General features: G+C 41.8%; 1 protein-coding gene across 19 annotated transcripts in view; it reads right to left on the bottom strand.

Moving 5' to 3' along the window:
- Positions 1 to 252: 252 nt before the first annotated feature.
- Positions 253 to 21,146, bottom strand: part of unc80 (unc-80 homolog (C. elegans)) — a 73,404-nt gene continuing 52,510 nt past the window's right edge. For 12 of the 19 annotated variants that reach the window (XM_085449607.1, XM_085449608.1, XM_085449612.1 and 9 more), the window contains 26 exons: positions 20,833 to 20,927; positions 20,572 to 20,661; positions 20,201 to 20,302; positions 19,936 to 20,116; positions 19,580 to 19,845; positions 19,321 to 19,455; positions 19,082 to 19,220; positions 18,760 to 18,856; positions 18,512 to 18,682; positions 18,336 to 18,428; positions 18,022 to 18,240; positions 12,734 to 12,964; positions 10,734 to 10,857; positions 10,507 to 10,632; positions 10,298 to 10,421; positions 9,989 to 10,195; positions 9,732 to 9,916; positions 9,476 to 9,641; positions 8,969 to 9,148; positions 8,722 to 8,869; positions 6,821 to 6,877; positions 5,729 to 5,807; positions 4,780 to 4,885; positions 4,423 to 4,443; positions 3,968 to 4,182; positions 253 to 3,139 (listed from right to left, as the gene is read on the bottom strand). In XM_085449607.1, the coding sequence (XP_085305733.1) occupies positions 2,639 to 3,139; positions 3,968 to 4,182; positions 4,423 to 4,443; positions 4,780 to 4,885; positions 5,729 to 5,807; positions 6,821 to 6,877; positions 8,722 to 8,869; positions 8,969 to 9,148; positions 9,476 to 9,641; positions 9,732 to 9,916; positions 9,989 to 10,195; positions 10,298 to 10,421; positions 10,507 to 10,632; positions 10,734 to 10,857; positions 12,734 to 12,964; positions 18,022 to 18,240; positions 18,336 to 18,428; positions 18,512 to 18,682; positions 18,760 to 18,856; positions 19,082 to 19,220; positions 19,321 to 19,455; positions 19,580 to 19,845; positions 19,936 to 20,116; positions 20,201 to 20,302; positions 20,572 to 20,661; positions 20,833 to 20,927 (4,058 nt within the window). In that variant the 3' untranslated portion in view covers positions 253 to 2,638. The remainder of the gene's footprint in view (positions 3,140 to 3,967; positions 4,183 to 4,422; positions 4,444 to 4,779; positions 4,886 to 5,728; positions 5,808 to 6,820; positions 6,878 to 8,721; positions 8,870 to 8,968; positions 9,149 to 9,475; positions 9,642 to 9,731; positions 9,917 to 9,988; positions 10,196 to 10,297; positions 10,422 to 10,506; positions 10,633 to 10,733; positions 10,858 to 12,733; positions 12,965 to 18,021; positions 18,241 to 18,335; positions 18,429 to 18,511; positions 18,683 to 18,759; positions 18,857 to 19,081; positions 19,221 to 19,320; positions 19,456 to 19,579; positions 19,846 to 19,935; positions 20,117 to 20,200; positions 20,303 to 20,571; positions 20,662 to 20,832; positions 20,928 to 21,146) is intronic. The other 7 variants (XM_085449614.1, XM_085449624.1, XM_085449625.1 and 4 more) reach the window with 5 other exon arrangements.

The following is a 21,146-nucleotide window of genomic DNA, read 5'->3' as shown; positions in this document are numbered from 1 at the left end:
TTATTGTCTCCCCAAAAACACACCCATTGTGTTCTTGATTTTTTTAAAGTTTTTGCAGCATTTTTATATTATATATGCTTTTATTTTCTTATGTCGCAGTGTGTTTGACCTCTCAGAGCTACTGTAAAAAAAAAAAGAAAGAAACCTGACCCTATTTAAAAAAGTTGTCAGTCATCTTGCTGAGCTATTTTCAAAGCAAGAACTGAAAATGACAGAAACCTCCATTTAAAAAACCCCCAGACAAAGCTGAAAAACAGTGTAAACAATATCCATTTATTTAGATATTTAGGAAATATTCTGATATAGTGAAGCTTTATTATTTAATCTTTGCACAAAGAAGACATCATTCGACACAGACATGTTACATTTAAAGGGAGTGACAAACCCAGCGACCCTCAACAATAAATATGCCGATGCGTCTTTACACTCTAGGCTTGGCGTGATATGCATTTAGAAACATCAAATGAAGAATTTGCAGAGCTGCGTGGATTTAGACGACACAACGACAACCCCCTTTAAGAAATGCATCATTCCCTCTGCGTAACTTGAGTCTCTGCATAACCAAAATGATTACATAATTTTTCACAAATCATGACACAGAAAAAAGAAAGACAAGCAGCCAACAATAAAACACTCACAGTGCACTGGTGTGAGTTATGGCACAAAGTTTTGTCTTCTGTGACCTGACAGCACACAGAGAGGTTTGAGTGTGGAGGCCACAGCAAGCAGCTGAGTGTCACGAACACGGCAGACAGAAAACAACCTGACGTTACTGCGGGACTGTTTCAGTGGATACTCCTGGAGGTATGAGGTTCTCAGTGGACTAAATAAACCGATGTATGCAGACGTCTCTGTTAAGGCATGAAATGAGAAACGAGGTAACGTCTATCTACTGCATCGTCACAGTTGCAATAAAGATAAGAGACATCCCGTCCCCACTGCTCTGAATAGAAGACATCACAGACACAAACAGAACAGCATGACGAACACCAGGACAAGTGTCTCTGTAAATATTATATGCCTTTTTCTTACATATATAACTGCTATGTAAAGATACAGTCTTTGGTCCCAAATAAAATATTGTGCACAACATACACTTTAGAGTTAGAGCTGAACTCAATGAGACAATGGTAGGACATTATGACTGCATGATGATGGCGATAGCACAACCGGTGTTGGTTTATTTATCTACCGGTGAAGCCGCAATCTACTGCCTTCTTCCTAAAACTAACAAACAGATAAAACACATTCAAATGTAGTGTCTCTACATTTAAAAGGGGAATTGGTTGGTTTTTTGCTGTGTTTCCACAGCCAGGCCCCAAAGATGAAGCCTGGGATGACAGAGGCTGTGGGAGGGTCTACCATACAAAGTTCCTGATTGGTCACCATGATTTTCTCTCCAGTTATGGTGCACACTGTGGTCCGTGCCATAGTCTCTCCTATTCCTGCAGCCGTTACAACCCTTGCAATCCCTCCCATCTCTGCAACCCTCACAATTCCTACAACCCCTAATATCCCTGCTACCAATTTCTGCAATCTGTTCCATTCCTCCAACTACTGCAACCCCAGTAATCTCTCACATCCATGTAACTCTGTCAATCTGTGCAACTGTGGATTTTTTCTCTCCTTTTAAACGTGAAAATACGAGGTGCATATACATGAACACAAAGGTCGCAACTACTTCATAAGCTGCTGTGAGACTGTGCTGTAATACAGGGAGCACGATTAGACGGCGCAACATCTTCTCACATGAAAAAGTCATGTGACCATGTTTACAGTTTAGCGTTAGCCTTTCAGATTGCATCCACGCTAAAACCACAAAAAGTCAAAATTGTGTTGAATTTGTTTCGGTTATCCTGTTGAGCGTCTCTGATTTATCCTAAACTTTTATTTTTTAGCAGAGTTGATGGAAAAGTTTTTATCCACATCAAGATGTTTACTTTACAAACATCATCACTTAACAAAGCACTGGACATGATGGAGTTTTAGCTGGAAACACGTGTATTCGACTTTATGAACATTTTGAAGTGCAAATGACAGAAAAAAACATCTCTTTCTAAAATATAAAATCTCATAGACTTCTGGATTACAACATGTCATACTCCACTTCTATGTGATTAAAATACATATGCTGTGTTATATATTTATTCCCTTTACTCCATTTCAAATAAAGGTGCTAAGATAAGTCACTCACTTTATCTTTAGAATGGCTCTTTATAACGTTTATACAAATCTGCACCACATCACATGTTATATCATCTCCTTTTTCAATATAGACATATTTTCTATTTTAAATAGTCATTACTGAGTTAAATAATCCTTTCTCTTATCTTAAATAGGTATTTGATATCGTTGCTGAAAAAACATTTCTGCTCTTGGTGAGGACCAGAGATGAGACCTTATGTCGATTGCTGCTGTAACATACATTCAGCCCTCAGTCTGAGGACAGAGAAGATAAGAGAGTGACTCTGATTTGTCATATTTCAGACAGAGGAAGGAGTTTTCTTCATTTAGGAGACGTAAAGTCAAAACAGTCCTGTCCTTTCAAACTGTTTAAGACTTTCAGTAAAACCAAAAACTTTACTTTTTGTGTTTTATAGAGCATCTGGATAGAAAAAACATCCATCCGTCACCTCTCTCACACGTGGGACTCATCCAGGTCCAGGTCGACGGGTGAGAGGGGGAGGGGAGAGCGGCGGGGCGACCGGCGGGGGGGAGGAGGGGACAGCAGCGGGGTGAGAAGCGGGTTCTCGGTGCCGTCGTCCTCGCTGAGGTGCAGCAGGGTGTCGCTGCGCGGCAGCAGGGCGGTTGTGTCCTCGTCCCCGGGGCTCTCTCTGATCCTAGAAGGCCCCGGGGGTGGTGGAGGAGGAGGAGCAGCAGCAAGATGAGTTGGTGGTAATGGAGGTGGCGGCGGTGGACCGGGTGCGGGTGCTGTGCTCAGTACTGGGAGTGGCGGTGGAAGAGGAGAGGAGGTGCGGGACAAAGGGAGAGGGGAGCAGGTTCTGGAGAGGGGGAGAGGGGAGCAGGTTCGGGATGGGGGTGTTGGAGTGGAAGGCCGGGAGATGGATGGGGGAGGGGAGAGGCTGCTGCGTAGCCCCCACTGCTCTCTCTTCTCCTTGCTGCTTAATGCTTGAGGGACCTGTGTGGGAATACACCTGCTCCTGTAGTTTAGCTTTTAAAGGGCTACTTCACACATAAATGACATAAAATTATATTTTTATCTCCTTAAAATTAGAGGAATAGCTGCAGATGGTCATCATTCTGGTTTGAAGGCCGTAAAGGCGTGCCACAGGGCTCAATACTAGGTCCACTCACTGGCCACTTTGTTAGGTACAGTTGTTCAACTACTTGCTAGCACAAATATCTAATCGATCAACCCTTTATATTTAGGCATGTACACATCGTGAAGACGACTTGCTGAAGTTGAAACTGAGCATCAGAATGAGGAAGAAAGGTGATTTAAATGACTTTGAATGTGGCATGTTGTTGCTGGTCTGAGCGTTTCAGAAACTGCTAAGATTTTTCGTAAACAACCATCTCTGGAGTTTTACAGGGGATGAGCTGAAAAACAGAAAATCATCTCAAACTGAGTTCTCTGTACTCAAACGGCCCCCATAGTCATCAGATCTCAATCCAGAGCACCACTGGGTTGAATCTATACCACAAAGAATTAAGTGGTTCTGAAGACAAAAGGCAGTCCGACCCAGTACTAGCAAAGTGTACCTAATCAAACAGCTGGTGAATATAAATCAGTAGATACTGCTACAAAAAAAAAATAGGATTTTTTTAGTGAACCAACTATGTAAGTACTTCAATTGTATTGTTTATACCACAACATGACATGGTATAAAACATGGCGATGGTAAGAAGAAGATGAAATAAATGTAGGTAACACTTAGTACTATAGTTTTATTTATTTTATTTAATGTCCACAGCATTCTGCATTTCCTCCTTCAGCTGGTCCTACCTGTGCATTTGTAGGTCCGTGCAGGTCAGCCAAGATCATGGCTGAAGAGGTGGGGGGTACTTCCAGGGTTGGGGACTTTGATGGGGCAGGACTCGTCCCTCTGCCTTCGCCCGGTGGGTCCACAGTGCTGGGAGTTGGAGGCTTGCTTGCCCCCGTGGATGCCTGCTGGCCTTGATTCTCTGTAAAGGTGACTGACCTCTTTTGGTCTCCATGCGCTGTGGGCAGACATGCATGCGCACGTGGTCAAAACAGAGACGATAGCGCCAGCTAGCGACTCGCTAACACATTAGCACCACCAAAGAGAGTGGAGGCAGGGAGGGGATGGGAGAGGGGGAGGCAGGGGATTGGGGGGGTAATGCAAGACAGACATGCAGAGCGTCCTATTGGGTGAGGTTGCAGATAAAAGGGACGAGCCGTTGCAGGGTGGAGAGGAAGGGTTACGAGTTGTGTCTCACCTTCACAGTCCAATAAAGTTTCTTTATTTCGAAACAAAAGCATGAGACAGAACAGAGTGAGAAGAGTCAGTCTGGTGGCAGGTGGTACAGCAAACAGCATTGGAACAAACACAGAGGTCGTGAATGGGGAGGACAGGTCAGTTCAAGTCAGCACACTGACAATAAATAAAGTATTGTTACAGGTATAAGTGTTTGTAAGTCTGGATTTGGATTGTGTGCTTGATCTGAAGTGCAGGGTGAGTTTTGCTGTTACTTTTAAAGATAGTCACGCATCCTGTTTCAGAGTTTTAAAACACATGATGCGCTTTCATCATCCCTCATCTAAGAAAAGACAGATGAAAGCATGTGTGCTGTTACCCAGTGGTTTGTTCTTGGGCTGGATGCTCCTGCGCGTTGTAGAAAGCCTCGCTCCAGATCGACCGCGTGGTTCGGTTTTTGGAATGGACAGCAGGGGGCGTCGCATCTACGGGAAATTTAAGAAAATCCACAAGATGGTTAGCCTGCCCACTGTATTGTAGCGCCTATGTGTGATGTCTTCCTCGTCTTTTTAGTAAATAAAATGCTTTTTAAAAACAGGTTTATGTAACACCTGTAACGGGACACAACCCAAGAATGACTGAATTATTTAAAATAAATACATTTCCACATCTATTTAAAAAATAATAATAATGATTTATAATAATAAACATGAACATAATACAGAAGAAAGTTCTATATATTATTAAAATGACCACAACAGTGATTGTAACAATATAACAAACTTATTAGACGTCTGAAAAATATAAATATATAAAATGAAAAATATATTAAAATAATATAAATCTATATTGCTTCAAAGACTTTGTCTTTTTTATCCCCACATTGTTTAAGCATTTTTAGGGTGGCTTATTTTGATAACTTGATTGATAATCAACCCCGACTGTTTGCGCAGACACCACTCCTCCCTGAGCCTGGTTCTGCTAGAAGTTTCTTCTTGTTAAAACAGAGTTTTTCCTTCCCACAGTTGAGCTCTTGCTCACAGGGGCTCGTTATGATTGTTGGAGTTTTGTGTGTTTATTTGTATTATTGTATTGGTCCTTACCTTACAATATAAAGCACCTTGAGGCAACTGTTTTTGGGATTTGGCGCTATATAAATAAAACTGAACTGAAGTGAATTTCTTTTATTTTATGTGTGTGTCTAAAAATACTTTTAAATTCTATTGTCTTGTAATGTATTTGCTTAAATGTGAATTAAGATAGCACATACTCAATGCCATCAAGTTACATGGACACATGGGACACATGAAAAAAGGTGATGTCCACACCTGTCTGAGTCCTCGCTTTCTTCCTAACGGGGGCTGGATCAGGAGGTTCTGACCTGGTTCGCTCTGCACACTGGCCACCCTGATGCAGTCAGTCATAAAGAGACACACACACACACACATTCACGTGCGCACATTCACGCAAAACACACAGAAATACGTCACCATAAAGGGACTGAAAAGCAAAGATTACCCAACCGTCGATAAACGAAACTTTGATCACAATAAGATGTCGCTGCTACTCTACCCATTCACTCACTACACAATACACACAGTGTGCTACAAGACACCCAATCACAGTACGGAAAAGAATAACAGTGCTGCCATGATTCAAACACTGAAAACACAACAGGGGAGTAGTAGGGCCTGGAGTGGCAATCCTGACAAAGCAACTTGTCTTGTTTTTTGTGCTACAAATGCCCCTGAAACACCTGAAATGTCCCCATCTAACCATGAAACAGTCATACGGCATATTTAAAGTTAGCTTATAAACAAAAAACAACAACTAAAGTGTCCATTGTTTGTATTTTTTTGTGTTGCCACCCCAGTTCCCTCGTGCCCCTCCAGATTGGTATCCACAATAGGACGCCCAATTTGATCAGCGAAAAGCCTGATAGACACGTAAACAGTATGAAACACCATGGCACCGATGAGAGGCTGACTTTAGTGATGGCACATTAACTGTAAAGAACCACAGCTAACAGAGAAAGAACAGAGGCAGAGCTCCCTGGCCCCAGGGGCTCTGAGACCCTTTTTAACATTTTTTTTTTTGTAAAAGGGGGAGGGGGCCTGGTTAGGATAGCACAGCGGATGAGCTGAGAAGATGAGGGTCAGTGTGGAGCTCAAGGGGAAGTGAGGGGGGTTAAGGGGATAGAGACAAGGCACATTAGACCCACACAGAAAGAGATAGAGACGGGTAAGTGGGAGGTGGGGGGGCGGAGGTGTGACTGGCCGAGGCGATTTGATTCGATGCGGATGAGTGATCAACAGTGAGGCGGCCGATAGAGGTGGCCGTCCTGAGGTGATGCCCCTCCCAGTGGCAGACAGATGCAAGAATGCACCAACGGGACACAGACAGAGAGAGGGCCACTGTACCTAGAGAGGTTACCCTCCTGCAGAAGACCCTGGGACTCATCTAGCACATTGGGTTCACTGTAAAAAGGGGGGCGAAGCGGGAAAATGGGAGTTTAGGGAGTGTAGTGAGATCCATCACCACCCTGAGCCCCTTCCTTAGCAGGGTTTATATAAGCCAGGGTGTTTCCTCTAACCAAAAGTAACCAAAGGCAGAGCAGACTTTTGATTTTTAACATTCTTACCATGAAACAGAGTCTTAACACTGCTTAATAAAAAACATGATAAATCAACAGAGATATACATAGATAAATATGACTGTGGTTGTGGAATATGACTGGTTGATTTCTCGTCCATCGGTCGGCTCTACATGTTACATAATAAACAGGAAAGAGTTGAACATTTCATGAAAGCTGCTCTGAAAACAGAAATAATCTCATTAGTTTAACCAGCAGGATAGAAGCACAGTGGTTCTCAAATATAGCTGTGAAGTTTAGACACTTTAGCTTTTTGTAGTCAAGAGTCAACGTATTTGAGAGTGAAGCTATCAGCTGATTTTTTTATTGGTTAGCAACCTGCATTCATAGATCGCAAGTGTAGAAACATATTAATAAAATCCTGGAACATGACATTACAAAGGAGATGTACGTCAGGCACTCAGGAGCCTTGATTGTGAAGCATAAACTCGCTGTAAGCCTCTGACGTCTATAACTGACGACATATGTTTCAGTTAGAAATTTGCACTGTAGCTACACTATGTGGTAAGCACAAGCCCCTCTAAAACTGCACCAAAACCTATGCAGGATTAGGACTTTTTCAGGGCCCCTGAAAAAAATTACTGGGGGGACAAATGTCAGAATTAATCTCCTGATTGACTGTTTTTGTAGAATTCTTTGATTGATCTAAGAAATCAAACTTCTGAGATTAATGTCAAAATTAATCTCATGACAAAGAGTTATATAAAAATGATTACTATCTTCTCAGAATACTGAAATTATTGTCAGGATTCAGACTTTTTCCACTCAGAGTTTTGAGATAAATGTCAGAATTAATCTCGTGACTAAGATTAATGTTCAAATTCTGACTTTTTTCTCTGAATTCTGAGAACAAAGTCAGAATTAATTTTTTTCTTCTCAGAATTCTGAGGGATAAAAAATCCAAAAGACACTCCCCATTTCTTATTAGTGGCCCTAATCCTCTTCTGCATTAACCTGATGTGTACCTCCCTAATGTAACTGCATGTGGCACCGATGTGGCCTGTAACTATTGTGATCAGCACAGCTGAATCCAGCTAATGTTTTGCCAAAGCTTTGTAATTAATAAATGAAAAAGGAACAATTCTTTTCTGAATATAAGGAATACTAATCATAGCATTAATATAAGGACTCACGAATGTCAGTTAACCCCTGGAGAGAGACTGGTGAAAACACTGGATGGTACAGGGGGGAATTTTGTGACCTAGTGACAGCCTGTAACCATTTGCTGGTCAAGGAAAACAGATAGTTCAGAACAACTGGTTTCCAGGTGACTGGTGCCTTAATGCAGGTTAAACAGAGCTGGTCACTGTAGGCCTTTTTACTCCTTTGTTTCCTGTTATAAAGCTGGCTGTTTGATCATGCAGGATCTGCAGTTAGCTCTATTTTTCAGCCCTTTTGTTTTCTCCCTTTCACTCGGTCTGACATCGCCTTTTAATGGCTAGTGAGATTATTTCTGCCTTCACACCGTTTCATCTTTACTTTTCAAGTACAGGAAGAACAACTTGCATATTGCAGCTAACAACTAACTACTAAACCACCATTTTTTGTTTGTTTTTTAACCGATAAAGACTAAACAGATTGAATTAAAAAAAGATTTTCACTGAACTAGGTGTGACTGTTTTACATAAGTGCTTATCTGTGGCTCCCAGGTTCAGTGGGAAATGTTACCTGTGGCTGGGCAACATGGTGGTGCGGGGGGCCTCGGGCTGAGAGGCCGCCGAGCCAGTGGCGTGGCTGGAGAAACGGCGCTGTGACATCACCCTGGGCATGAAGGCTTCGTGCTCGCTCACCACGCTGGGAATGCTCATGGAGTCAACTGCAGCGAGAGGAACGTAGAGTGGTGAGTTCACTTTAAAGGAAGTGAACAGGAATGAGTGAGAATAGCTGGTGAAAACAAGGGAACAGTGTTTCTGACTCTCTTCATCGTCCTCGTCGGTACGGCTGAGCGTGTCCTGTGAGGGCTGCCGTGACGGTTGGCTGTCCTGCTCCCAAACTGTTCCAGTGCCTGTGTTGGATCGCGACATTGTGGCCAAACTGAGGCGGTAGGCTGACGTGGAGGTGCCCACCGTGCTGATGGATGTCTTGCCCTGATATGCTGTGGGGTGGGAAACGCCATACGTGACTGCAGAGTTGATAGCTTCTATTTGAAAACACTTACAGGACAAGTTCACCCTGTTTATCCGTCTATATTACTGATTCCTTTTACGTGGACATTTTTTTAAAAACATACTCATGTTCCATTAAGAAATTAAACATACAGACATACACAGCAATCATCTCCTGTCAGATTATATCAGGGTATTTGGACTGCAGTATGTTGTACGTCAGTATGTGTGTGACGAGAAGCCAAAAAACACTAGATGGATAAAATGGGATTTTTAGATGAACTGTTCCTTTAATTTTTTAGTATGTAGCTCCTGACCCGAGCCGCTGTGCACAGCCTCTTTGAGGATCTTGAGCTCATTGTTGAACTCTGCAAACAGTGAGCTCTTGCAGAGAGGTCGTGGGATGAAGCGCCGCTCCAGCTGATCAGCGATGTGGTGGCGCGCTGTGATCTCTTCCTGGGAATCGGCCGGCTGGGTCAGCAACTGGAAAAGTAAGATGGAGGAAAAGTGATGAAGATGACAGCAAACTTTTCAGGAGTGCTGAAGGAGCAGGAGGCTCCTGAAGTCCCCTACCTTGCACTGTATAAAGGGTCTGAGCAGGACAAAAATAGGGATCCGGGTTCGGACGATAAAGTCGATGAAGTCCCAGAAGGCCAAGCCGCCCACCTTCCTCAGAGCCATCTCCTTCACCTGCAGGCTCAGCCGATACCACTGGTTCCCCAGCGAGCGCTCGAAGCAAACCAGCACCACCTTCAGAGCTGTGGAGGAAGGAGGATGAGAAGAGGAAGACAAAGCAAAGCTATAAAATGTTCTCCCCTCTTCTATTGTACCTAAATAAGCAGCCTGGCTCGTGGACTCTGCTAATCCCTCCCTACGCAGATCTTTCCCAGGGTCACCCGGCGTGGAGCAGTGAGCCGGAGAGGCGTCAAGCATAAAGTTCTTGGTGCGGGATGTGGAGATGATACGAGGGGGAAGCAGGATGTTGATGACTGTCTGTAGGAGCAGGAAGACCTCCGGCTGCTCCAGGTGGGGGCTGTCTGCATCGAGAAAACAAAACAAAAGCAGGAAATACAAAAAACCCTGAGCAAGATGCTGATTGGCGTTTTAAGTCTCCTCCTCCAATCGCACCAATAAATCACCTTTGCTCCCGGAGCCTACAGTTAACACGAAGGGAATGAGCAGGTTGAGCAGCATCCCCTCCCGCCTTTCCTGATTGGTGAAAGGTGAGATCACGTGACTGAGGGGGAAGTCTTCCTTCAAGGCCTGTGGAGAAGCGCGAGGGAATTAGCATTAGCACGCGGAGCAGCTGCTTTATGAGTGGGTGTTTGATAGGGTCATCTCGCCATACCTGAATCTGCAGAGCAACCAATCGGACCACGGCGGTGCTAAAGGGCAGAGGCGGAGACAGGTAAGGGCTGAGGTGGAGGAGTGGCAGCCCGTCCGCCACACTGGAGGGGCCGACCACACCCATCACCTGACAACAGACCAGACAAACCACCCCACCAAAAAACTTAAGAAAATGCTAAAAAAAAAAGAAAAACAACTTTGCTTTTCAACATCTTTGCAGTCCCATACCAGGTTGACGCAGACGTTGATAAGCGAGCGCAGGTGAGGCAGGAACGAGATGATCGGCTGTCGCTGCAAGGTCAGGCAGATCCCCTCGATCAGGCTACTGGCCGCCTCCCACTCCACCTGTCTCCTGGAGAACAAACAAGTACACACCACCACCCCCCGAAACCACATACAAGCACATTGTCATGAGTTTAAAAAAAAAAAAAGAGCTCACAGGGAAAAACAATTCTGCCCCTGAAGGGAGTTTGTTTGTTTGTAACCAATCTAGTGTCGACAGTTTTCAAGATATCACCTTCAAAGTTGGTAAAATGGTAGATATGGTACAACCTATATTAACCCTCTCAGGCTCAAATTAAGTTTCTGTTGCTAATGCACAAAAGAATACCTGCAGTGGTACTTCTGAGTAAAAAAACTCATAAAATATGTATGTGGGGTAATCTGCAACGCCTGCCTTGAGAGGGTTAACAACTATTTTTTATGGCCCGTCTTCAAACTTCACATCAACATACTAAGCCTTGGGGGACATTAGCACCCAAGGTCAAAGTTGACCTTGAAAAGAAACTTCAAGAAACCACATCAAGGAACATTTCAGATGAAAGTGCATGGAGAGAGCTGCACAACACACTCAATATTTTTTCATTATGATGCCCTACGATGGCACAATGTTGCCATAAAATTTCACAAAATTACACAGCATGAATACATATTCAAATCTCAAACTTTTAGAGCTCATAGAAGTCAAAGATTGCATCAAAGACAACAAATGTCGCAAAGCTCACAAACATAGCCAACTAAACACTGCAGCAACAGATCCGCCTCAGAGCAGTGTTACCTCTCAGCTAGCTGCCTCCAGTCTACAGTCAGGGAAGCTTTTCTGTACTCTTTATTACCAACATTTATGCATTTATGTATATATGCAAATGGCCCTCTGTGATAGTTTTACTCCAACTTTCTACAGTTTTTTGCAGGATTGGACCACTGGAAAGGCGAGGATAATGAAAAGTTATGTGAAACGTGTGTTTGGTTTTTTTACTTTAGAGCAGTATTACCGCAATACTCAACATACTGCAAAACTTTAAAAACTACAATAGTATTGTATTGTGGGCTGTCTGGAGATTCCCACCTCTAGTAAATACCTGACCATATGAATAAGGACTTTCAGGAGACAAGTTCACTGAAGTCCCTGAAATATTTGGATGTGTGCGATCTGACGGCAGCAGATGTGAAGGCCTGATGTTTTGTCTATAGCTTCTCAAGTACAAGTAACATAATATTCTTTAAAGCAGTCTAAATCAGTAGAAGACGACACAATCACGATGAATTACTTTTACTGAAACATGCAGAGAAGTTGATTTCCAGTTCCAGCTCTTAAGACGAAATATTGCGGCTTTAGTGTTTGACTTGGTTTTTATGTATGAAATTTATTTTATGAAATTTCTTGAAAATAGAGATTATAACTGTGATTATTTGTATCATTACACTGGTAATTCTAATACCAGCAGGTTTCTTGGTCATTACTGCATCAGAATTGTGGAAAACTCTTAGCAAACACAAGTTTAAATTAAAGCATTAAAAACTTTTTAAGATGCATCAAAATTTTAAAATACGCATATAAAGAAAAAAGATTTTTGCATTGCATCACATCTATAAGGGTGATGAAGAATTCGTTCTTCATTGTGAGCTAAATAAAGACTAAAAAGACAACATAACACCTATATGTTGCTTTCCATGGCCAAAGACTGGACACTCCAGGCATAGAGGAACGCTGCCACTGATCCATTGTTAGAACAAACATCGTCACACACTTTTATGCCATTACGCATTTAAACTCACAGACAGGAAAACACAGTCCACAGAAGCACTTACGGTACAGCACCCACGAAGGCAGCGCTACAGAGGACAGTGCCAAGAAGCCGTCTATTCACTGTACACACCACGGCAGCGGCACAGCACGATACACTCACAGGGAGACGGAGAAAGAAGAGGGATTGTGTTCAACAGACCTGCTGCATAAAGCCTGAGGGCGAGCGCACCTGAGCGTGGGCATCTTGTGGATCTTGTTGAACATGCGGTCCAGCCTCTTGAGGATGAGGATGAGGGCAGGCCGGACGGCCTCGGACGACCAGTCGGTGATGGGCAGCATCTCCATGATGTAACGCCGCAGCCCTCGGCTCTCCATGGTCAGGGTGTCGTAGGGCGCCAGCTTCAGCAGGGCGTGGGCGATCTCTGCCAGCCTGGGGGCAGTAACATTCATTCAGTTCAACTTACAAGTGCTTTTTAGGATACAGCTTTAATTAACTAAGGAATGTGAAGAAACAACTTTACTGACTTTATTCCCAAAATGTGTGTATTGTGTCAACGAGATATCAACCGAAGTTGAATTAGGGCCGATCTGCAATAGTGTATAACACTATGCATAAATGCATAGTACGTGTAAATATTAATTAATATCTTAAGAACAAACAATTGCCACAACAGCAAGAAGGAAAACAAGTTTGAAGTGCCTTAAGTTTCAAAATAAGAGCAAGTTAATTGTCCACTAGTCAATCGACTATAGATACCTACAGAAGAGGATTAGGGCCACTGGAAAAAAAAAAGTGGGCATATCTTTTTTTCTTCTTTTCAGGAATTCTGAGAAAAAACTCTGAGTTCTGAGATTAAAGTTAGAATTCTGAGAAAAAAAATCAGACTTTTTTCTCAGAATGCTGTATTTTTTTTTCCCTCAGGATTCTGACTTTAACCTCAGAAATCTGACTTTTTTCTCAGAATTCTGACTTTAATCTCACTTTAATTCTGACTTTAACCTCGGAATTCTGGCTTTAATCTCACTTTAACTCTGACTTTAACCTCGGAATTCTGACTTTAACCTCAGAATTCTGACTTTAATCTCACTTTAATTCTGACTTTAACCTCGGAATTCTGACTTTAATCTCACTTTAATTCTCACTTTAACCTCAGAAATCTGACTTTAACCTCACTTTAATTCTGACTTTAACCTCAGAAATCTGACTTTAATCTCACTTTAATTCTCACTTTAACCTCAGAAATCTGACTTTAACCTCACTTTAATTCTGACTTTAACCTCGGAATTCTGACTTTAATCTCACTTTAATTCTCACTTTAACCTCAGAAATCTGACTTTAACCTCACTTTAATTCTGACTTTAACCTCAGAAATCTGACTTTTTTCTCAGAAATCTGACTTTTCTCAGAATTCTGACTTTAATCTCACTTTAATTCTGACTTTAACCTCAGAATTCTGACTTTAATCTCACTTTAATTCTGACTTTAACCTCAGAATTCTGACTTTAATCTCACTTTAACTCTGACTTTAACCTCGGAATTCTGACTTTAATCTCAGATTTCTGACTTTTCTCAGAATTCTGACTTTAACCTCAGAATTCTGACTTTAATATCACTTTAATTCTGACTTGAACCTCAGAATTCTGACTTTAATCTCACTTTAATTCTGACTTTAACCTCGGAATTCTGACTTTAACCTCAGAATTCTGACTTTAACCTCAGAATTCTGACTTTAATCTCACTTTAATTCTGACTTGAACCTCGGAATTCTGACTTTAATCTCACTTTAATTCTGACTTTAACCTCAGAATTCTGACTTTAATCTCACTTTAATTCTGACTTTAACCTCGGAATTCTGACTTTAACCTCAGAAATCTGACTTTTTTCTCAGAAATCTGACTTTTCTCAGAATTCTGACTTTAATCTCACTTTAATTCTGACTTTAACCTCGGAATTCTGACTTTAATCTCACTTTAATTCTGACTTTAACCTCAGAATTCTGACTTTAATCTCACTTTAACTCTGACTTTAACCTCGGAATTCTGACTTTAACCTCAGATTTCTGACTTTTCTCAGAATTCTGACTTTAACCTCAGAATTCTGACTTTAATACCACTTTAATTCTGACTTGAACCTCAGAATTCTGACTTTAATCTCACTTTAATTCTGACTTGAACCTCGGAATTCTGACTTTAATCTCACTTTAATTCTGACTTTAACCTCGGAATTCTGACTTTTTTTCTCAGAATTCTGACTTTAACCTCGGAATTCTGACTTTAACCTCACTTTAATTCTGACTTTAACCTCAGAATTCTGACTTTAATCTCACTTTAATTCTGACTTGAACCTCGGAATTCTGACTTTAATCTCACTTTAATTCTGACTTTAACCTCAGAATTCTGACTTTAACCTCACTTTAATTCTGACTTTAACCTCAGAAATCTGACTTTTTTCTCAGAATTCTGACTTTTTTCTCAGAATTCTGACTTTTTTCTCAGAATTCTGACTTTTTTCTCAGAATTCTGACTTTAATCTCACTTTAATTCTGACTTTAACCTCGGAATTCTGACTTTAACCTCAGAATTCTGACTTTAACCTCAGAATTCTGACTTTAATCTCACTTTAATTCTGACTTGAACCTCGGAATTCTGACTTTAATCTCACTTTAATTCTGACTTTAACCTCAGAATTCTGACTTTAATCTCACTTTAATTCTGACTTTAACCTCGGAATTCTGACTTTAATCTCACTTTAATTCTGACTTTAACCTCAGAAATCTGACTTTTTTCCCTCAGAATTCTGACTTTTCTCAGAATTCTGACTTTAACCTTGGAATTCTGACTTCAACCTCACTTTAATTCTGACTTTAACCTCAGAAATCTGACTTTTTTCTCAGAATTCTGACTTTTCTCAGAATTCTGACTTTAACCTCAGAAATCTGACTTTTCCCCCCTCAGAATTCTGACTTTTCTCAGAATTCTGGCTTTTCTCAGAATTCTGACTTTAACCTCAGAAATCTGACTTTAATCTCACTTTAATTCTGACTTTAACCTCGGAATTCTGACTTTAATCTCACTTTAACTCTGACTTTAACCTCGGAATTCTGACTTTAACCTCAGAATTCTGACTTTAACCTCAGAATTCTGACTTTAATCGCACTTTAATTCTGACTTTAACCTCGGAATTCTGACTTTAACCTCAGAATTCTGACTTTAACCTCGGAATTCTGACTTTAACCTCACTTTAATTCTGACTTTAACCTCAGAAATCTGACTTTTTTCTCAGAATTCTGACTTTAACCTCAGAATTCTGACTTTAATCTCAGTTTAATCCTGACTTTAACCTCAGAAATCTGACTTTTTTCTCAGAATTCTGACTTTTCTCAAAATTCTGACTTTAACCTCAGAATTCTGACTTTAATCTCACTTTAATTCTGACTTTAACCTCGGAATTCTGACTTGAACCTCGGAATTCTGACTTTAATCTCACTTTAATTCTGACTTTAACCTCAGAATTCTGACTTTAATCTCACTTTAATTCTGACTTTAACCTCGGAATTCTGACTTTAATCTCACTTTAATTCTGACTTGAACCTCGGAATTCTGACTTTAATCTCACTTTAATTCTGACTTTAACCTCAGAAATCTGACTTTTTTCCCTCAGAATTCTGACTTTTCTCAGAATTCTGACTTTAACCTCAGAAATCTGACTTTTTTCTCAGAATTCTGACTTTTCTCAGAATTCTGACTTTAACCTCAGAAATCTGACTTTTCCCCCCTCAGAATTCTGACTTTTCTCAGAATTCTGGCTTTTCTCAGAATTCTGACTTTAACCTCAGAAATCTGACTTTAATCTCACTTTAATTCTGACTTTAACCTCGGAATTCTGACTTTAATCTCACTTTAACTCTGACTTTAACCTCGGAATTCTGACTTTAACCTCAGAATTCTGACTTTAACCTCAGAATTCTGACTTTAATCGCACTTTAATTCTGACTTTAACCTCGGAATTCTGACTTTAACCTCAGAATTCTGACTTTAACCTCGGAATTCTGACTTTAACCTCACTTTAATTCTGACTTTAACCTCAGAAATCTGACTTTTTTCTCAGAATTCTGACTTTAACCTCAGAATTCTGACTTTAATCTCAGTTTAATCCTGACTTTAACCTCAGAAATCTGACTTTAATCTCACTTTAATTCTGACTTTAACCTCGGAATTCTGACTTGAACCTCGGAATTCTGACTTTAATCTCACTTTAATTCTGACTTTAACCTCAGAATTCTGACTTTAATCTCACTTTAATTCTGACTTTAACCTCGGAATTCTGACTTTAATCTCACTTTAATTCTGACTTGAACCTCGGAATTCTGACTTTAATCTCACTTTAATTCTGACTTTAACCTCAGAATTCTGACTTTAATCTCACTTTAATTCTGACTTTAACCTCGGAATTCTGACTTGAACCTCAGAATTCTGACTTTAATCTCACTTTAATTCTGACTTTAACCTCGGAATTCTGACTTTTACCTCAGAAATCTGACTTTTTCCCCTCAGAATTCTGACTTTTCTCAGAATTCTGCCTTTAACCTCAGAATTCTGACTTTTTCATCAGAATAATTTTTCCTCAGAATTCTTACTTTAATCTCAGAATAAGACTCATAAGAAATGCTAAAAGCATTTTGTAATTTAAACACAACAAAGTAAAGCCTGTGTGTTATCCATCAAGTGCTGGATGTGTGAAAGAATGTAGGTGGTGAGAATTAATGAGTCATAACTTTCTGACTAAATCTGCTGATGCCCAGCAAATACTTCAAGTTACAGTTAGTAATTTTTATGTTATTTCACCAAAAAGCATTCTGTACTCCTAAATATATCTAGAATAGTTTGTAATTACATCTTCCAGCGAGCTGAAGCAGTCTCATATCAATAATGTAATAAAAGCATGAAGCAACGAGACAATAATGTCACAGTCATCTGAATAAAATCTCATCTTCTTTCTCCTCACCTCAAGCTGAAACCCTAACCCCTAACCCTTAGGCTGAAAATCCCATGTTCCCTCTGACAAATAGTTTGATTACATTCTCACACTGAATGAGAGTTTATCTAATACATTTCAACCAACAGTGTTAGATACACGTCAAAGAAAGTTTCACTGATAGAGGATAACAGTTTAGCATATCACAAAGTTTTACAGCCTCCTTCAGAGTAAATGAAACTGGATGCTTCTCAGTCTGCATTGACAGCTGAGGTAAACAGTGGAGTGACAGGGAAAAATTCCAGGGTGGATTTGAATTTGATCCAAACATTAGTGGAAACACAGATACTGAACTGTTTGTATTTCATCTCTCTTGGCTGACTGAAACATGTTTGTCCTATAGCAGCCACTGTAGTTAGGGTTATGCACTTGAATCTCAATGGGTAAGAAAACTAAATAATTTGACAAATTTACACACTGTAACTAAAATCAGCTGCTATTTCATCGCACACCTCATGTGGGACTTGATGTCCAGTAGCTCCAGAGCTGTGACCCGCGGCTCGCCTGCAACGTTCTGCAGGATTTTGAGCCGTGGCCCGCAGTGTTTGTAAAACTCGGTGCAGATGTTCAACAGGGACTCCCGTGGACGGCGGAACTCCTCCCTGGCAATGCGCTCATCCAGCTCCTCCCTTGGCATGCCCTGGCCCTCCTCCAGCAGGTGAAGATTGTCCCTGACAATACAAAGATCTCCTCAGTCTTGGTTTTCAAACTCCAAAACTGCACTATAGTCATCTATTCTGAGACAGGTGAGAGTTAAAGGTCTGACCTGGTGTTGACCCCTCCGGACATGGCGTGGTTAGCCGTAGTGCCGCCCTTGTGGCCCTGATCACAGCGAGATATCTGGGGAGCCGTCATGGGCCTGTGGACGATCAGATGACAACAACTAAGAGGAGCTAAAAGCAAATCTAGACTCAGTTGTGTCTGCATTGGTAAGAGACAAACCTTGTGAGGGTTTCAGAGCTGTAGAGCAGGGCCTGCAGAGACGTAGCTAGGGCAGCGATGGCCGCAATCTCATCTCTGGCAGCCGAAGCAGACTCCATCGTAACTGTGTTGCTCTTCAGTTTCTGGAGGTAGCAGGGAACCAAGGCCTCCAGCACCATCAGCATCTGGAGACTTGAGAGGGAAGCATGGATAGTATGAGGACAGAAAGCAACTGACAGAGAAAGACACCTCGATGTTTTTATTGATACCTCCTGAAGGATTCGGGGGCATATGCAACCACAGTGACGCACAGCTTGATGGCCTCGCTGATAGAAAAGGTCAGGTCCTCATTACCATAACAGAAATCTGTGACATATACAGAGTACAGTCAAACTAGTCCAACAGTAATGTTAGACTAACAGTTGAATTTATGAGGCTTCCTTTACAGACTTATTTGATATAAGAGGTTTAATGAATTTGGGCATCAGTCTGAGTTTCTGGACTTCTTTACCAAGTCTCTACTCTCCGACTAAATCCATATGTTGATACCTACGGCAGCTTTGTCTGGAGCCAGTAAAATTGACAGTTTACCCAGAGAGCGTAGAGGCTTCTCAGCTTTGACCAGCTCCAGAGCATCCAGGGCATCCTGGGTTTCACCTTCTAGAGAGACCAGCAGGTCGAACAGACACTGGGCCGAAACTCCTTTAGAAAGACCGGTACTGGTGCTGGTCTGAGATGGATAAGAAGAGAGAAATGCATCAAAGGAGACGAAGAACTTGCAGTGGTGCTGACCGACTGCAGATTCATTTGAATGAGTCCGAAAGTCTTACTGTGAACTCGAGCAGCGGAGCAACGCTGGCAAACAGCTGCAGGATAAAGGGTTTTCGATGGAGGATGTAAAACTGCCGGCAGCAAAACTCAATGCCCTGCCTCAGAAGAGGGTTGCTCTCGTAGTCTGCATAGACCTGTCACAGCAGAACAGGGAGAGGGGATGGGAAATGTAAATTACTGCGAAACTGGAATTCAGAGCCAACTGCTCTTCCTCCACTCACTGTCTAGGCTCAGTTAAGTGTGCACAGGTAAGCATACCTGCAGCATGGTTGGCAGCATCCACTGGTACCCGCTCAGGGAGAACAGATGGTTAAAGTGAACGGCGGTGTTGATGGCGGTCGCCGTGTACTGCCTCAGCAGGGAGCTGTCCTCGGGGTGCAGCAGAAGGGCCCCGTTGAAGACGTTAAGGAACAGCATCATCTCATCGCCCCACGGGTACTCACTGGGCATGCCCAGAAACATTTCCTCCAACAGTTTGATCCACAACACCTTGTGGAGAGTGTCCAAGCCAAACAGCTCTTTTCCTGGAAGGCGGAGCAAAGCAGGATTCATTATCCTAAAATAAACAGTAGGAGCTATACTCAAGTTTATTAAGCTGTTAGTCTTTTTCTCACCTTGAGGCTCATTAAAGAGGGAGAACTCTGCATCGATGGCGGTGCGGGGGAAGGAGGGCAGGCGAAGCAGGTCCTCCTGCAGCAGGGAGACGTGGGACTGCTTGTGCACAGCTGGCATGTGTTGTGTGAGGGAGATGAGGAAGAGGACTCGACCGACTTCTTCTAGTTTACGGGAAAACACCTGAAAACAAAAATTCAGACTATGATTTTCCTGTTGCAGGACGCTGTTTAGGGGCTGATTTAATTTTCACATTTCCAACCTTACCTGTTTCTGGATGAGCTCCTGTCCTTTCTCAGGCAACATGTGGACCAGGTTGAGCTGAGGAGAGACTGACCTTCGGAACGGGTAGATGTCTCTAACATATGTCTGAAGGATAGAGAGAAAAATAATTACACTAAATATCTCTATGTTTAAAATTAAATTCAATGCCAGAGGTACAGTGGAACAGATGTGACTCAAAAGCACTGGTCTGACCTTTCTAATCTGCACAGAGCAAGACCGACCAACACTAACATACATATGAACTATTATTGATGATTAATGAAAATAGGTCTTGACTTCAGATAATTTAGTGCTTTTAAATAGTTGTTGCTTTTTTCAGTGAACAAAAAACCCCCTCAAAATAAAGTTCCCACCTTTGAATAATGGATGAGGTTCCATCGTTTATCCATGAGGAAGTAGTGTGCCGATCTGGCCTCGGGAATGTTGAAAAATTCCAGACACTCCTGGTTGGAGAAAAAGGAGATGGCTGATTAGTTTACTCACGCTGAATTACAATTTTAAATTTTATGCATTTAGCACACGCTCGCCCAGCATGATTTGAATTTAATTACAGTGATAAGCCTCCTCGGTCTTGCCTCACTGTGTGTGTGACTGACTGAGATGAGAGTTTTTACCTTTAGCAGGGCTTCAAACTGAGTGTCTTCGTGGACTGGTAGCTGGGTTGGGATGTCACATTCATTCTGCCCGTGCACCACCAGCGTTTTGGTTCCTGCAGCAACAAAATGCATGAAAATATTTACATTTTGTGACATATTGTTGATTTCTGTTATTCCATCCATCCATTCACTTCCGCTTATCCTTTTCAGGGTCGCGGGGGGAGCTGGAGCCTATCCCAGCTATCATAGGGCGAGAGGCGGGGTATACCCTGGACAGGTCGCCAGTCTGTCGCAGGGCCAACACACAGGGACAGACAACCATTCGCACTCAC

The sequence above is a fragment of the Copadichromis virginalis genome, linkage group LG23, assembly GCF_057382275.1.
Source record: "Copadichromis virginalis isolate Kocher_CV1m ecotype Utaka linkage group LG23, C_Virginalis_male_GT1.1, whole genome shotgun sequence".
In the NCBI taxonomy this organism is placed as follows: Eukaryota; Metazoa; Chordata; class Actinopteri; order Cichliformes; family Cichlidae; genus Copadichromis; species Copadichromis virginalis.
Note: the sequence above shows the minus strand (reverse complement) of the source record. Positions and strands in the feature narration are given on the sequence as shown.